This window comes from Marmota marmota, unplaced genomic scaffold (genome assembly GCF_001458135.2).
Source record: "Marmota marmota marmota unplaced genomic scaffold, marMar, whole genome shotgun sequence".
Classification (NCBI taxonomy): Eukaryota; Metazoa; Chordata; class Mammalia; order Rodentia; family Sciuridae; genus Marmota; species Marmota marmota.
The window spans coordinates 2,079,551-2,096,072 of NW_026000207.1; the positions used below are offsets into that span (position 1 = coordinate 2,079,551).

The 16,522-nt window shown below is 50.0% G+C and overlaps 2 protein-coding genes across 3 annotated transcripts in view; one reads left to right on the forward strand and one right to left on the reverse strand.

The window, feature by feature from the left end:
- The window catches only part of Ube2s (ubiquitin conjugating enzyme E2 S), a 6,155-nt gene extending 997 nt beyond the window's left edge, over positions 1-5,158 (forward strand). Inside the window, exons 2-4 of the mRNA XM_015505342.2 lie at positions 505-718; positions 2,821-3,011; positions 4,669-5,158. Coding sequence (XP_015360828.1) covers positions 505-718; positions 2,821-3,011; positions 4,669-4,995 — 732 coding nt within the window. The 3' untranslated portion in view covers positions 4,996-5,158. The remainder of the gene's footprint in view (positions 1-504; positions 719-2,820; positions 3,012-4,668) is intronic.
- A 7,280-nt stretch (positions 5,159-12,438) lies between these two features.
- Rpl28 (ribosomal protein L28) lies at positions 12,439-15,013 on the reverse strand. 2 transcript variants are annotated; one of them, XM_015505422.2, is made up of 5 exons: positions 14,871-15,013; positions 14,445-14,533; positions 14,228-14,351; positions 12,750-12,868; positions 12,439-12,569 (listed from the first exon to the last, which is right to left on the reverse strand). In XM_015505422.2, exons 2-5 carry the CDS (start codon positions 14,523-14,525, stop codon positions 12,480-12,482), a joined length of 414 nt encoding a protein of 137 aa, XP_015360908.1. In that variant the 5' UTR covers positions 14,526-14,533; positions 14,871-15,013; the 3' UTR covers positions 12,439-12,479. The 2 variants fall into 2 exon arrangements, with proteins under 2 accessions (XP_015360908.1, XP_048647624.1); XM_048791667.1 differs by having other exon boundaries at positions 14,973-14,991.
- Positions 15,014-16,522: the final 1,509 nt, after the last annotated feature.

Here is a 16,522-nt window from a genome sequence, read left to right on the forward strand (position 1 = left end):
GGTCGGGGTCTCCCTGCAGAAGGAGGCATAGTCCCAGGAGCTTCTCAGGGGGCCTCAGATGCGAGGACCCAGTGGGGGTCTTGGGCTGGGATCCAACCCAAGGGCCTTTCTGAAGGCGGGCAGGGGCCCCAGCAGCCCGCAGGAGCCCTGGCCAGGAAGACCCGCAGATGCTCGGGGAAGGGTCTGGGCGCTCTGCGACCCGCCTGCGGGTGTTACCGCGAGGGAGACGCCCGCCGCCATTTCCAGGCCTGAGCCGAGATTTCAAGGGTGGGTTTTCCCAGGCTGGATGTGGGACAGGGAAACAGGCTAGGCCTCGGGCCTACCGTTGGGGTCCCGTGCGGGGTTGGGAGCGGGCCTTGGGGACATCGGAGTCGGGTGGAGCCATTAGAGGCCCCTTCGGAGACCTGCCCCCATTTCTTTTGGGAGGTCTGCCCGGGACCGCGATAAAGCATTCTGGTTGAGGGTCTGGGGGCCCAGGGGTGAGACCTGTAGGGTCAAGACTAGGGAGGCCACGGCATCCTTAGGCCCAGCTTTGCCGGCCACTCACTTTCCTCTCCCGACTACGCTCAGAACTCCAATGTAGAGAACTTGCCCCCCCACATCATCCGCCTGGTGTACAAGGAAGTGACGACACTGACCACGGACCCACCTGATGGCATCAAGGTCTTCCCCAACGAGGAGGACCTCACTGACCTGCAGGTCACCATCGAGGGCCCTGGTGAGTGTGGGCATGAAAGAGGGAGGTGCTGCTTTTTAGTATCTTCTGTCGCCCGCTCTAGAACAAGGCTTGAAAGCACTCATCATCAAGAGGCCAGGCCCTGTTAGGAGCTGAGGACTGGTGGTGGGCAGGGCAGGCATAGCACTCTTGTATCCACAATCCTATTCAGCAGGATACCACAAATGAGCAATCATGCATCCTTTTCCCATAAGCATTGAGAAGTTTGTTTGCTGAGAGCATATAATGGAGATCTTAACCTAGGTTTTTGGGGGTGAGGCTGTCAAGTGTGGCTCCCCTGGGACCTGAGAATGGGTAGGTAGGATTAAGTAAGAGTGGAAAGAGAGTTCCAGGTGGTGGGACTAATATTTGGAAAAGTTGGGAAGGTAGTCCACACATCTGAAAGTTCATCTTTTAGTATCAGGAACACTGATGTAGTTGGGCATAAGCAAAATTCCGCATCGTGGGAAGATAAGTGATTGTACTTGATTGTTTTGTTTTGCAGAGAGATTTAGAACTTTGTTTTGTGCAAATTATGTTTCTGTTATCACTTGAATATTTAAAACATCAGCCAAGGGCTGGGGTTGTGGCTCAAGTGGTAGAGTGCTTCCCTAGCATGCTTGAGGCACTGGGTTTGAGCTTCAACACCACAGAAAATAAAATATAGTGTCTACCTAAAACTAAAAAATAAATATGGAAAAAAAATCAGCCAAGGTATTACAAGAGCTTATAAAGGAAAGATCTAGTTAGGAGCGGTGATATGATCAAGGGAGATTTTCTTGAAGTGTTGACGGCTATAGGAATTCTTTCTTTATTGGTACTGAGGATTGAATTCAGGGGCACTTGACCACTGAGCCACATCCCCAGCCTAATTTTGTATTTTATTTATTTAGAGACAGGATCTCACTGACTTGCTTAGTGCCTCAGCCTCCCAAGCCACTGGGAGTACAGGCGTGTGCCACCATTCCTGTCAGGAGTTCATATCTTGCTATTTTCCACTATGCGACCAGCGCACTGGTTTCATTAAAGAGGTTCTTGGTATAAAAGGTAACTAGTGAGATCGAAATAAACACACAGACTCAGTTACCTTTTTCTATGACCAGGTCCGAGACGGCTCCCCCTCTGGCTCTCACCTCAAACCACCCAATAGGGCAGCAAGGATTACTCAGGGCTAGCAGGAGAGAGAGAGAGGGAGCACGCCAGGGAGTAGCCTTTTATTGGGGAACAAGAAATTCAGGGAAGAATTCCCATCCAATGAAGGTTGAGGGGGGCCGCACTCCAAGGTCAGGGTCAGTGATTGGCCCCCGGGGCCAGTGGTCAGTCACACCCCCACACGGACAGGCTCTCGCACCAGGAGAGGGCCGGGAAAGCTCCGACACAGTTTAGCCATAGCGCCTCAGACCCAAACCGGGAGTTGCCCAGTCACGTGTGAGAATGGCTCCCCACACTGTGTAGGATGGTTGAAAGGTGAAGGGTCAAGAAGTTGGGGAGGCAAGGCTTCCAGAAAGGTCTAGAGCAGGCAGTGGGAATCAAAAGAAGCAGTTAGAGAACAGATCTTTTAGGGACACTAAGGCTTCTAAGGAGCTTGGGGAAGAAGCTAGTAGTGAGGTTACCGGGTATGACAGATCCTACTTAGTTCCTTTGACCTGCAAGGAAGAAGTTAGTGGCCTGTTGAGAAGCCATACTTGAAAGTGGGGTCACCTTCAGGACATTCTGAAGGGCAGCTGCCCAGTTGCTGATGTGCTGGATTTGGGGGCTATGTGACGGTAAGACAGTCGTGGTTCCCACATTTTTCTACTCCAGCAGTAGGTAAATGGAGAAGTTGTGTACTGGGCTGGGGAAAGGCTGTGGAGTTGAAAACTGTTCTCATTTACCAGGAAAACAAGTGGGCATCAGGTCCCTGCTTCCTGGGAGAGAGAGAAAGGGTGTCCAAGGGGGGATGTCAGTCATGGCCCCTGGTACACTAGCTTTTTGCTGCCTCAGGAATTCTTCCAATCTAGGAGAAGAGATGTCAGGCACTTCCCTCACATCCAGACCCTGGAAACTGGGCTTGGGGTGCTGGGAGTCCTCAACCTCCTGACCCAGTCTCCTTCCTTCTACCCAAGAGGGTACCCCTTATGCTGGAGGTCTCTTCCGTATGAAACTCCTGCTGGGGAAGGATTTCCCTGCCTCACCACCCAAGGGCTACTTCCTGACCAAGATATTCCACCCAAATGTGGGTGCCAACGGTGAGATCTGTGTCAATGTGCTCAAGAGGGACTGGACGGCTGAGCTGGGCATCCGACATGTGCTGTTGGTGAGTTCTGGCCTGGGCTTCCCAGTAACATGGGAGCCACATGCTTTGTTTTCTTTTTTAAAATCAACTCTGAAGTACCGGGGATTTTCACATAAAAATTCAGGTTCCCAATTTTTCTGAAAAATTGTGGAAGGGTTGGGTCTAGGGCACCAAACAAGTGGTGGGTTTGTGATTAGAATTGTGTCCTGGCAGGTACATACACATCAGTGTCTGGTTAGAGGATTTCCCCACCCCCTTAAATTTTATTTTAAATTTTTTTATTTTGAGACAGGGTCTTGCTAAGTTACTGCAATCTTCCTGCCTCAGCCTCCTAAGTAACCAGGATTACAGGCATTTGCCTGGCTTCTTTTTCCTTTTGATTTGTTCAGCAGTTTTTTTAACAACGACAAGGTCTATGCATCCATCTCCGCTGTCTGTCCTAGATTGTTTCCTACATGGTTTATCAGCCAGGGTGATTTTGCCCCTGGCCTTGTGGAGATGTCTTTTGGTTGTCACTGCTAGAGAGAGGTGTTGCTAGCACCTTGAGGTGAGGCCAGCGATGCTTCTTGGACTGCCCACAGCATCCCAGCATTGGCTGAAATAGAGACACCTTGGTCTGGGCCAGTGTGCCGTGGTCTCTAAAAACCACTTAAACCATTTAGGTCACTTGATGCCTTCCCTGTCCCTCCCCCAAGCTTTAAAAAAAAAAATAACTTTTTTTTTTCTTTTTTTTTTTCAATTTCAATTAAATTTCTAATAAGCCCTTCACCAGATAGTTGGGAAGATGGGAATTGGGGTTTCTTTGGGGGCATTGGGAAAGCATTAAGCTTAATGGTAACCAAACCCCAAACCTTTTCCACGCATTCTACCTTCCTTGCCCTGTGGTATATGCTGAGCTTCATCCTGCCCCTGTAGCAAGGCATTCAGGCCCCAAGTTTAGGGTGCCATGGTAAAAATTGTAGGGTCCCTGCATCTCTGGTCTTCATCAATAGTGTCTGCTGGGCTGGGTGTTCTGCATCTATTATAGTAGCCCCTGAAGTGGGGTCAGGGGAAGATACTCTCCATACTTAGAAGCTGTAGCTAGTCTGCCCAGACCCATTTGAGAGGATCCACCAGGGGCTACTTTAGGCCTGGTTACTCATCATACCTGTTACCTGGGCTGACGAGGGTATTGAGGACTCGTCCCCTTCCTGGCCTGCCCTGAAGACTTCCCTTTGGCCCACTAGTCTCTTAATATTCTACCTCCTGATGCCTTTCCCTCTTGGTTGTTGTTGGGCCCTGCCAGAATCCTATGGCTGTGAAATTTGGGTTCTTGTTACAGCTCTGCATTTCGTGTTGTAGAAAGACAGAGCTCAGAGCTGTGGAGCCCAGCAGCCCAGTCCTTAGTGCCCTTGAGTCCCTTCCCTCTTCCATTTAGGCCTCTGTTAAACCAGTGGGCTCTGAGAGGCCTCAAGGGACTAGGAGGAGGAAGCCACCAGGCCAGGCTTGCCTGTAGCATAGCTCCTATGGGAGCATTTACTGTGGGTGTCAGGAAAGTAGCCTGGCCACTCGGGCAGAGGTAAGGATGCAGCTGGAACTGGCCTTCGAGTATTGAGTTGAGAAAGGGAAAAGCCAACATGAAGGGCATGAGGCTGGACAATTTCAGACCCCTGAAGGCTGCTGGGCCCTCTCCCCACAGACCATCAAGTGCCTGCTGATCCACCCTAACCCAGAGTCTGCGCTCAACGAGGAGGCAGGCCGCCTGCTCTTGGAGAACTACGAGGAGTATGCTGCCCGGGCCCGCCTGCTCACAGAGATCCACGGTGGCGCAGGTGGGCCCAGCAGTGGGCGGGCTGAGGCCAGCCGGGCCCTGGCCAGTGGCGCAGCGTCCTCCACTGACCCTGTGGTCCCTGGAGGTCTAGGAGGAGCTGATGGTCCCATGGCCAAGAAGCACGCTGGTGAGCGCGATAAGAAGTTGGCAGCCAAGAAAAAGACAGACAAGAAGCGGGCACTTCGGCGGCTGTAGTGGGCTTTTCTTCCTCCTCCCATCCCTGGCTCAATTCCCCTCCTAACCCTTCCCTCCCACGCTGTCTCTAAATTATTTAAATTATGGCTGGGGTGGGGGAGGGTGTGGGGGACACTGGGACCTGGATTTGTTTTTCTAAATAAAGTTGGAAAAGCAGTTTCTACGTTTGGCAGGTGCCCTGGGACCTGTGCTTATATTGTTGTTTAGAGCATGAGGTGTCCCTGCTCTGCCCCCAGTCCTCAAAGGCTCCTAGGCTAGTTTACTGGACTTTCCTTAGGGTTTGAGAACATCTCGCTCTGGGAATGGGATTTCCAGTCTAAAATGGGGTGGAGCCCTGGAGTCTGCTCCCAGCAGTCTATGTGTCCTGCCCTTGCTCTGCTTCTGAGTGAGCAGTGATTTGCAGTGACCTTCTTCCACAGTCCTGGGGCTTCAAACAAAACCCATCTGTGGTTTCTGCTAGAAGTTAACACAGCTGAGCTGCTTGCTCAGGATTTCACAGGTTGATATTGATGCTATTAAGTCACACTCCTTAGTCCTCTCTACAAAGCTTATATATTGTTGGTTTTCAGTGCTTGGGGTGGAGTGGGGCTGAGGACTTCTCAGCTCCCATATGCTGCTCCTCCACATCAGTCCCATCAGGAATGACTTAAAACCCATCCCTCTAAGAATATTCCAGTTAGGCCAAGACTTCCCTAATATACCCAATCACTAGGGTTATGTCCCTTCCTGGTGTCAAGGTCTGATCTCACTGGAGGGCAGGGATTATCCCTGTTGTGTACACCAGGGGGTGGTATGTGTGCTGCTATTCTGTGAATAGGCTTGGGTTAAAGAGTTGAAAGCAGTAAATTGTCAAAGTAACAGAAAATAACCAGGACACAACTAAGATTTGTGACCCACCATAGGTGGATGAAAACTTTTTCCCCTGGTGGAACTGGTCAATTTGTATTTTGATGCTGGGGATTGAACCCAAGGGTGCTCTACCACCGAGCTACATCCCCAGGCTTTTTTTTAATTTTGAAAGGATCTTGCTAAATTGCCCAGGCAGCCCTTGAACTTGCCATCATGCCTCAGCCTTCCAAATAGCTCTGAGACTTTGGCTGCCTTTCTTTTTTTTTTTAATATTTTGTTGTAGATGGACACAGATGCCGAGCAACTGGAACACTCATGGTGCTGGGGTTGAACCCAGTACCCCACACATGCCAGACAAGTGCTCTACCACTGAGCCACAACCTTGGCTGCCTTTGCCTTTTGTGAGTAAAACCTTGAGCTGCGCAAGGTAAAAGGGCCTGTGGTGATTAAAAGCAGGAGAGGATGAACTGAAAACTGTGAAGACAACAGGTCCCAGGGTAATCACACGGCAACCACAGAAGTGCTGTCTTAAAAACATAAAGGCACACTTGAAAGTACCTTCAGGGAATAAAATAAAGGACTGTGATAGTGGACCTGAAGGGTTGAGGGTATAGCTCACTCACTGGTAGAGCACCTGCCCAGTAGTGTAAGACCTGGGATGGGTCCCCAGCAACACCTATAGGAAAAAAAATCAAGATTTAAACAAAAGGGCTGGGGTTGTGTCTCAGGGTAGAGCACTTCCCTAGCACACCTGAGCAAGGCAGGCCCTGGGCTGTATCCCCAGTACCACAATGAAAAGAAAGCTAATTCTCTGAGAAAAGCAATGAAATTGGCAAACCTCTAGTGATAGTGAGAAAAAAGAAAATATGATTTGCCAGTATAAAAAATGAAAGTAAGCATCACTACCAGGTTAAATCCTAAGGACATTAAAGAGTAAGGGAATATGATAGACAACTTGATAGCAGTAAAATTGCAATTTATATTAAAAGGACAAATCCCTCAAAAAACAAGAATTATCCAGATATACACAGGATTAGATGATCTGAGTGGCCCTGTGATGAGTAAAGAAGTTGGATTCATGTTTTAAAATTTTCTCAATGAAATCCTTCACATCCATGAAGTAAGCTAAAATTGAAAAGAAATGAAATTCTAGAACAGGCAAAATACTGATAACTTAAGTCTGACAAGGAGGCAGAGTAACTGGGACCCTCACATATTACCCACAAGTATAAAAAGTTAAAAATTGACTTATTTTTTTAAAAATTGGGGGGGCTGGGGGTTTAGCTCAGTGTACAGCACTTGCCTAGCATGTATGAGGCCCTGGGTTCAATCCCTATGACCACAAAAAAGAAAAAAATTCACACATGACCCAGCAATTCTGTTCCTGGATATTTACACAAGAAATAGAAAAACATGCCACATTTACATAATGACTTCAACATGAATCTTATAGAAGCTTTATTTGTAACAGGCAAAACTGGAAACAACCCAAATGTTTCATCAACACATGAATGAGCAAAGAACCTGGTGAATTCATACAATGGACTGCTCAGCTGAGACCCCAAAACAACATGAATGTCAAAAATATAAAATATAGGGCTGGGGATGTGGCTCAAGCGGTAGCGCGCCCCCCCTGGCATGCGTGCGGCCCGGGTTCGATCCTCAGCACCACATACAAACAAAGATGTTGTGTCCACCGAGAACTAAAAAATAAATATTTTTAAAAAAATATATAAAATATATAAGCTGAGCTAAGGCATATAAGAAAAGTGAAAGAATACTTGATTCCATTTATATGAAAATTAATAACTGAAAGCAGGACGTTGGTTTTCTGGAATCAGGTGAATCAAATGTTCAGCTATGAGAACATTTTTGGGGTGATAGGCATATTCTAGTTGACAGTGGTGGTCACATGAGTGCATAAATGTGTCAAGACATCACACTTTTTAAGTTTTTTTTTGTTTTTTGCATTACTGGGGATTGAACTCAGGGATGCTCTTACACTGAGTTATGTCCTCTGCCCTATTTATTTTTTTATTTATTTTGGTACTAGGGATTGAAGGCAGGGGCACTTTACCGCTGAGATACATCCCCAAGTCTTTATTTTTTGAGACAGTCTCACAAGTTGAGAGGCTAACCTCCAACTTGGGATCCTTCTGTCTTAGCCTCCTGAGTAGCTGGAATTATAGGCATGTACCACAAAGCCCAGCTCTATTTTTAAAATAATATGTTTTACTTTGTGTAAACTAGACCTCAGTGAATTTTCTTTTTGAGAAATTTTCTTTTAGGGGCTGGGGATATGGCTCAGTTGCTAGAGTGCTTGCCTAGCATGCACAAGTCCCTGGGTTCAATCCCCAGCACCAAAAAAAAAAAAAAGGCATTGTGTTGTGTCCATCTATACCTAAAAATAAATATTAAAAAAAAAAAAAGAAACTATCCAGGCTTGGTGATGCACTCCTGTAGACTTGGGAGTGCTAAGGCAGGAGGACTGCAAATTTGCAACCAGTCTCAGCAACTTAGGGAGACCCTGTCTCAATAAAAGGGGCTGGGGATGTAGCTCAGTATTAAAGCATCACTGGGGTCAATCCCCAATACTTAAAAACCAACAAAAAGCTGGAAAAACAAGTCAGCATGATAAAAAACATCTGGAAATATACAACTCAAGACTCATCCAAAATATATAAAGAGTTTCTACAAATCAGTAAGGACAGGACAATACAATGGAAAAGTTGGCAAAAAGACTTAAGTGAGCACTTCACAAAAGAGGAAATGCAGATGGCTACTAAACACATAACAAGGTATTCAACATCATTACTGATTGGAAAAATGAAAAATGTTAACCAAAATTGATACCACTATACTCCCATGAAATTACCAACAATTGGGCTGGGGATGTGGCTCAAGCGGTAGCGCGCTCGCCTGGCATCCTTGCGGCCCGGGTTCGATCCTCAGCACCACATACAAACAAAGATGTTGTGTCCACCGAAAACTAAAAAATAAATATTAAAATTCTCTCTCTCTCAAAAAAAAAAAAAAGAAAAGAAATTACCAACAATTATAAAATCTGATAATACCAAGTGTTGACAAAATGGTGGAACAATAGAAAATCTCATGTGCTCTAACTGGAACAGTGAGATGGTAAAACCTTGTTGAAGGTATGCATTCCTCTTCCCCTCCCCCAGTACTGGAAATTTAACCCAGGGAGTTCTACCGATGAGCTATACCTCCAAACTTTTTGATTTTTCATTTTGAGACACAATCTCACTAAGTTGCCAAGGCTAACCTTGAACTTGCTATCCTCCTGCCTTAGCCTCTAGCCTCCTGAGAGGTTGGGACCTGTAGCTGAATCTCATTAACCAGTATGCTACACATAGTCCCTAAGACAAGTCTGTCATTTTGTTGTAGGAGAGTCTGGGTCAAGAGCAGGTTAACTCAGTAGACCTAGGTTGCTCTAACCCTGCACATTTCGAAGCAAGCCCGTCCCAGGAACTCTGGCCCATGACTGGTTCCTGGGAGGTATAACTCTGGAGCCCTTGGAATATCCTGGAAGGCAGGTGTCTTACTGAGGCCTTGAGCCATGCCTACTGGGCTCCCACGTGGGCGCTCCACTCGGGCCCAGTCAGAACGCTGGATGCCAAGGCTTGGTGGAGCGTCCCTGGTTGGCAAGCCTCACATGTTGACGGGTAGTCACACAATATTGCTGGGAGAATGAAGTGTGTCCTGTGGCAGTCCACTGGGAGTACTCTGAAATACAGTAGCAAAAACCGGAACTGTCCCCAGTAGGAGTACTGGTGACATGGACCTACACATTTGCTGGCTGAGCACCATCCCTGTGCCAGGAATTGTGCTGGGTGCTGGGGGGCGGGGTGGGCAGGCAAGAAGAAAGCCGAGGCATACACTCTCCTCTGTTTCCAGGCAAATGGGGAGACATACTGTGAGCCACATGTCAACAAGATGAGCACAGAGTGCCAAGTGAGGCAGCCTCCACACGGGAGCAAAGCACTGGGCTAGCAGAGGACGCCAAGACACCACAGGTCACACTGTGCTCGACCCATTCATACAAGATGTCTGCTGCCTGCACACGGCAACTGGCAGTTGCCAAAGCTGGAGGGAGGTGGAGGATGGGAATGATGTTTCAAGATGTGGAGTCCTGTTTGCATGATGAAAATGTTCTGGAATTAATGGTTGTGACCACACAACTTTATTATGAATAGACTAAAAATTACTGAATTGTGCACCATAAAAAGGTGAATTTGGGCTAGGCATGGTGGCAATCCCAGCAACTTGAAAGGCCCAAGGAAGATTCCCAAGTTCAAAGCCAGCCTCAGCAAACTAGACTGTATCAAAATAAAAAAGAGAGCTGGGCATGGTGGCACATGCTTATAATCCCAGTGGCTGGGGAAATTGAGGAAGGAAGATTGCAGGTCGAGTCAGCCTCAGCAACTTGGCAAGACCCTGTCTCAAAAAATGAAGCTCTGGGATGGCTCAGTGATTAAGTAACCCTGGGTTCAATCCCTGGTACCAAAAATTAATTAACAAAAAATAAAAGGGCAAATCTTACATTAATTCTCAGTTGAAAATTTGTTGAGAAAAAAAAATCTTGGAGCTGGGTGTGATGATGCATGCCTGTAATCCCAGCAGCTCAGGAGGCTGAGGCAGGAGGATCAGAGTTCAAATCCAGCCAGTTAGGATTCTTTAAGCATTTCAGAAAGGTGTCTAGATAAGGAGACACTAAGCAATTTAGTGAGACCCTGTCTCAAAAAATAAAAAGGGCTGGGGATGTGTGCTCAAGTTCAATCTCGGGTATGGAAAAAAAAAAATTTGGCTAAAAACCACACACATTTGCCATCTTTTCATGCATGCACTTGGGCAGTTCTGCCTCAGCCAGGGTCAGAAGGCTGGCAGAACCTTTGCTGGGTCCTACTCACCAGCACACAGGTAGACAAGTAAGACTGACTGCACCTCAATGCTGAACTGAAGCAAGGGTCTGGGGAGGGCTTTCAAGTTTCATTGGTGTGGAGAGGCCTCACTAGGTGATGTGGCAGAATGAGCCAGTGAGCCACATGCACAGACCAGTGTCAGAGGTGAGGTGAGCCAAGAGGTGGGCCTCCTCAGGCGGGAAGGATGGGAGGTTTAAGCAAGTTCAAGCCACCCAACTCCGACAACAACCCTCTTGGTCTGGGTTAGTGATCTGAGAGGGAAAAGGCAGGGTGTGGCAGCAAGGGTCCAGGAAGACAGCAGGGTTGTCAAGAATCCAGCAGGGTTTTTGAACTGGGTAAGGCTGAAGTAGAGGTTGGGTTGAGCTCTGGAGGTGTCAGCCCTCAAAGGCACATCACAGCCCAAGGACCCCCTTTGTCTGTGGCCAGGGATCTGGGATGTTAGATTCTCGGCTCATGACTGGCACACAGGAAGCATGGCAGGATCAACATGGGTAACATTTTCCCCATTTAGACCTACTCCATTGGTACTGTGGGGCTGACACCTGCCTCACAAGGTGACTGGGGGTACACAAGCACCTACGTAAACATGTGTCTGTGTGCAAATGATCCCTGACTTCCAATGAGTCAACTTTTGATCTTTTTGACTTTAAGATGGTACAAGCGACATGCACTCAGTACAAACTGTACTTTGAATTTTGTTCTTTTCCTGTGTTGGCAACATGCAATATAACGACTTGGCAGGCTGGGCAGCCACTCAGACCTAATATTACAGTATTCTGCTATACTGCTGAGCTGTGTCACTGGGTAGACACATCTGGACATAATCAAAAGTGGAGACAAGGTTCTGCTTCTCACAGTACATGTTCTAGTATACAGACCATTGGTAATTACTAAGCACTTAACTACCTACAGCCCCTGTCCTCAGCTCTTTGGATTCATTAACCCACTTCATTCTGGCAAGGAAGCAGAAGTGGAATAGCCCAGTCAGTGGCAGGACTCTGGCAGCCCATATTCAGTGTGCATGCAGGTCCCGATGTCACAGGTTATAACAAACACTAGGAAGCAAACACACAAAGAGCTGGGGAACCCAGGAGAAACTACATACATCAGTGAAGATCCCATCAAAGGAGACACTGAGACCTGACAAAGAGCCTCCCATTTGGGACCACCTGTCTTGTCCTCAAGGAGATGGGGCATTTATGAGGCTGGCTGCTGGCCCCCCTACTGGGTAGCCAGTGTGGACTAAATGCCCATCTCCAAGATGGGGCCACATGAGGTAGCCCCCTGCAGCTCAGGCCCAGGACATGCAGGACTCTCTCATCAGAGGACTTCACTCCTGTGGGCCACCAGGTTCCAGGGTCCCAAACCCTACTGTGATACCAAGGACTTAGATTTGGGCTGAGAGCACCATCAGGGCCCACAGCTCCTTGGATGCTACCATTCCAGGCTGGAAGAAACCTCACCCCCACCCCCCAGTTGGGATTCTTTAAGCATTTCAGAAAGGAGTGTCTAGATAAGAGACAAGCAAGCCTTTTTAGGAAACAGTTGCCTGTCCACCTTCCTGCATGTCCAGCCCCGATTATCCCCTCAGAAAAACACTTGGACACTTAAGAGATTTAGTGAAGCTGCCTGAGTGACAACACAGAGGGCCAAAGAAAGTCAGCTGAGTCTTTATTGCTTTAGAAGGCTTGAGGCTCAAGAGCTCTTAGTGGGGCGCGTCCGCTTCCTCTTCACCATCACAGGCTTCTGGCTGCGCAGGATGGCACTGGCTCTGCGGATGGCAGCCTGAGGGCAAGGGCAGAGTGGGGTTCGGCTAACGGGCTCAGGTCACCCCAAGGACCTGCCTGCCTCCCAGGTCCACGTGGGGGGGGGGCGGGTGTCCCTGGGGTGGAGCTCAAAGGAAAGGTCCCTGACCTTCCCAGCCCATGCCTTCCCCCCTTACCCAGAGGCCCTCTGAACACTCACCATACGCAGGTCCGGGCGGTACTTGTTCTTGCGAATCATGTGCCTGATGCTGCTGAGTGTGGCCCGTGCATTCTTATTGATGGTGGTCCGGACATAATTAGTAGCTGGCTTTCGCTGGCCTGGTGAGGGAGTCTGTGGGTCAGTTCAACTGCCTAGGCCCTAGTGTGCCTCCCGGGTAAGAGGATACAATCTCACCCCAAGAGTCAAAGCACCCTTGGCTGTGAGTCTGAGGAAACTACTGCCCAGCCATTCCCCCAGCCTCCAGGACCAGGCCAGCAGACAGCCTGCCTATCCACAAGACACTCAGGCCAAGGGCCCTCAGGGAATGTATACCGACCCCATCTTCACAGTGGTCTGAAATACAGAGGCAACAGGATAAGGACTCTCAAGGCCCCATGTAGCAGAGCTAACTGTTCCTAAGCTAGACCCCATAACCACAATATTCCAGTGTTCCAGGGGCTTCCTTATCTGGCATCAAAAAGATCTTCAAAATTCTTCCAGGCTCTCCCAATACCGTTCATGTGAAAATATCCTTTTCTTGTATCATGAAGCAACCATCCATCAGGACATAGTTAGAACTAACAAGCCTAGCCAGAATCATGCTCCTGATACTTGGGACATAAACAGCTTCCCCAAGACACCAGGCTGTCACCATGCGGATTTTTAGCCCCAAAAAGGCACTCATGTGTTCAACAATTCAAGAGAGGAATCAAAAGTTCTTAGGATGTATGCCTCCAGAACGGTCCTCAGGAGAACTCTGAAGTCCACTAGGGAAATCAACTGGTGACTCCTTGGGCTGCGATGCTCCCGAGAAGAGACACTATCTCCCTCCAGGATGGGCAGGAGTCACTGAGGTCACCAGGCATTGAACCAGAACAGAAGCCAGTCCCACTGAGAACCCAAGGAAAACTCGTTATCTTAAAAACCCCAGGTGGAGGTGGGTATCCCACAGCAGATCCCTGCCTCCCTTGACCTCCCACAAGTACTCTGGGCAAAACAAAACAAAACAAAACAAAACAAAACAAGCCTATCTGCCTGAGAACACAGTTTAGCAGGGTGGGCTCTTCAGGACCCCTTCTCTTTAGCTCAGCCAGCAGAACTCTGGGATAAATGTCAAACTGATACTTGGACCCAGCGTATCATCTCTACAGGGAAAGAAGAGACAGTTCCTTATTTGTCTCAATTTTCACATCAGTGAGACCAAGACATCACCCCACCTGAATTGTCTTGAGGACATCTGAAAACATCACACAACTGCACAACCCAGCAACTGAACCGTCTCAACAACCCCCTGAAGCTCGGGTTCTGTTAGTTTCTCTTTACAGGTAAAGAAACAAGATGTGACCTAGCCAGCTCAGATGGGGCAGAGGGGAGGGGCTTCCAGGCACGCTCCATTCCCCAGCAGAACCCGTCCGCTGGCCCGAGGGAAGCACCCCAGTTCCCAGCCCGGGAAGGGGCCCCTATCCGACGACGCTCACCGGATCTGCGCTTCATGACCACCACTACGCCTTTGCCGTCGGCCGCGGGCTCCACGCCCACAGTCTTGCGGTGAATCAGCCCGTTGTAGCGGAAGGAGTTCCGGGCCTTCAGGTTATTGGGCTCCTGGGAAAGGTGCAGGGAATGTCACTGCCGCCAGACACGCGGAGGCGGCGCCCCCAACCCTCCCGCGGTGGCCAGCCGCCCCGGCCCACTCACGGTGCTGTACGTCTGCTTATTCCTCTTGATCAGGAAGCTGGAGCAGTTCCGCACGACCATCCACTGCAGGTGCGCGGACATGGTGAAGGCTGCGGAGAAAGCGGGCACGAGCGAGGCGTCAGCCCGAGCAGCAGGCCGGCGCTGGCGCACCGCGCCTCGTCGGCACAGGCACCCTGACCCACGTGCCCACGGGGCAGGCAGAAGCCTCCGTCGGGCGGGGCTGATGACCCCAGGAGGCGGACCGAACGCGGCGGCCGCATCTGTAGGGACCGGGGAGGGGAAGAACGTGACTCCACAACTACGGGCGACAGGGGTGGGGACCGCCAAAGACCCCAGGTGCAAAGAGGGCCAGGCCGGGCAGCTCACACCCCACGGCGAGCGAGAGATGGCGGCCGCGCCGGAGGGGAAAAGAGAGCGCACGCTCACCTCCTCTCGCTACGACGACCGGAGACGGAAAGAGGCACGCTTCGGGCGGAGCCACGCCTTTAATACCGCATACGCATTTCCGCTTCCCCTCCGAGCGCGTACCTGAAGTCGCTGGCCTCCGCTTCCTCCCTCCTTTCGGCCCCGCCTCCGAGGCGGCTCCGGGGCTTTCGGCTATTTCCGCCAACAGTCGCGTACCGCTCGGGAGCCTTCGGAAATCCTCGGGTAAAGAGGAGGAGGCGTGTTCTCGACCGTGGAAAGCCTCGGTTCCGTGGTCGCTCGGAAATTTTCGGAACTCTACGGTGGATTCCGAGTGGATCCAATTCGAGAAACCTCGAGGCCTATTTCTCAAAGACATCGCTCCAGTATTGCTCACCCAGCGCTTGGCACTGTGTGCGGCACATAGTGGGCAATAAATAAACTCTTGTGAATTTGAAAGAGTGTGTGATTTAAACATAACCCTGGCGTCTTCGGATTCTAACGCTCTTCTTCGTAGGACCTCGACTATTCCCGATGGGGACACTGAGCCTCGCTCGGGCATTTTCGGAATGTCCGAAGTCGCTCGGAAGGGTCAGCCAGCTGCTTTACCCCAGTCACCCAAGCATGGTTCGGTTCTTTTCAGAAACATTCGGTTTCCATTCGGCAACGTTCGGAAGCCTTCGGTTAATCCTTTAGTGCCTCCCAGCAAAAGTACCCCAATCTTCTTGAAATCTAAAATTGCTACCTGGAGTTTGGGGAGAACCTAGACATAACTGTCTCTCAGACTGCCACCCCAGGGGGGAGTGAATTTCCTCTAAGGACTAGTTTGTTTGAAGGAAGGGAGCTTTACATGTGACTGTGTCTGGTTCCCTTTAGTATTCCAGGGCGGTTCGCCTAGGCTCTTGCTTGTGCCTCAATGCCTCCGCCCTAGTTACCCGCATGGGCTCCCTGGAAGCGCGTTTCCGTGGACAGAGTCAGGCTGGGGAGCAGGAGCCCTGCCTGATGTGTGTCCTCAGCTTCCCTAGCTAGGCCTGGCCTTGGGGGAGCCCCTTAGGAGACACCTACTAAGGACACCAGGAGTGAAAGTGCCCGTGCCACCTCTATTGCTGCACCTTGACTCGGTTTCTCTGGGAGCTCCTTGAGGGCGGGGACCCTGTCAGGTCCACATCTGTGCCCCTGGCTTCATCCTTCACAGGTAATAAGCCCTGACCTTCGGGCTTGTCCTGCTATGTCCATTAGCACACTCTAGGTCTGATGGATATCAGTCCCTCCAGTGAGGGAGTTCCATCTTTGCGCCTGGGGAAGTCCTCGGTGTCGCTCAGTGTAGGCCTATGCTAGCATGCATGAGGCCCGAGGGTTTGATCCCCAGCACCAACAAAGGAAAGTGAGAGAAAGCCTCCGCCCTTTCCTCCCTTATGGACGTTCATTTTCTGCATCCCAGAGCTCCTTGGAGTCCGGGGGCCTTAACTGCTCTTGTTTCTGACCCCGGCAGTGTCCACCACGGGGATGTGGGCACTGAAGAGAACAACGCCCTGCTGCCTCCATCGTGGCACCCTGAAGTTCCACCAGGAATTTGCCTGGCGCTCCATGACGTATGGGACCCTGAGCAGCCATATCCGTGTGCCTGCCGCACCAGCACAGGCCCCTGAGGGTCGGGCTGCACAGGCCCTCAGTCA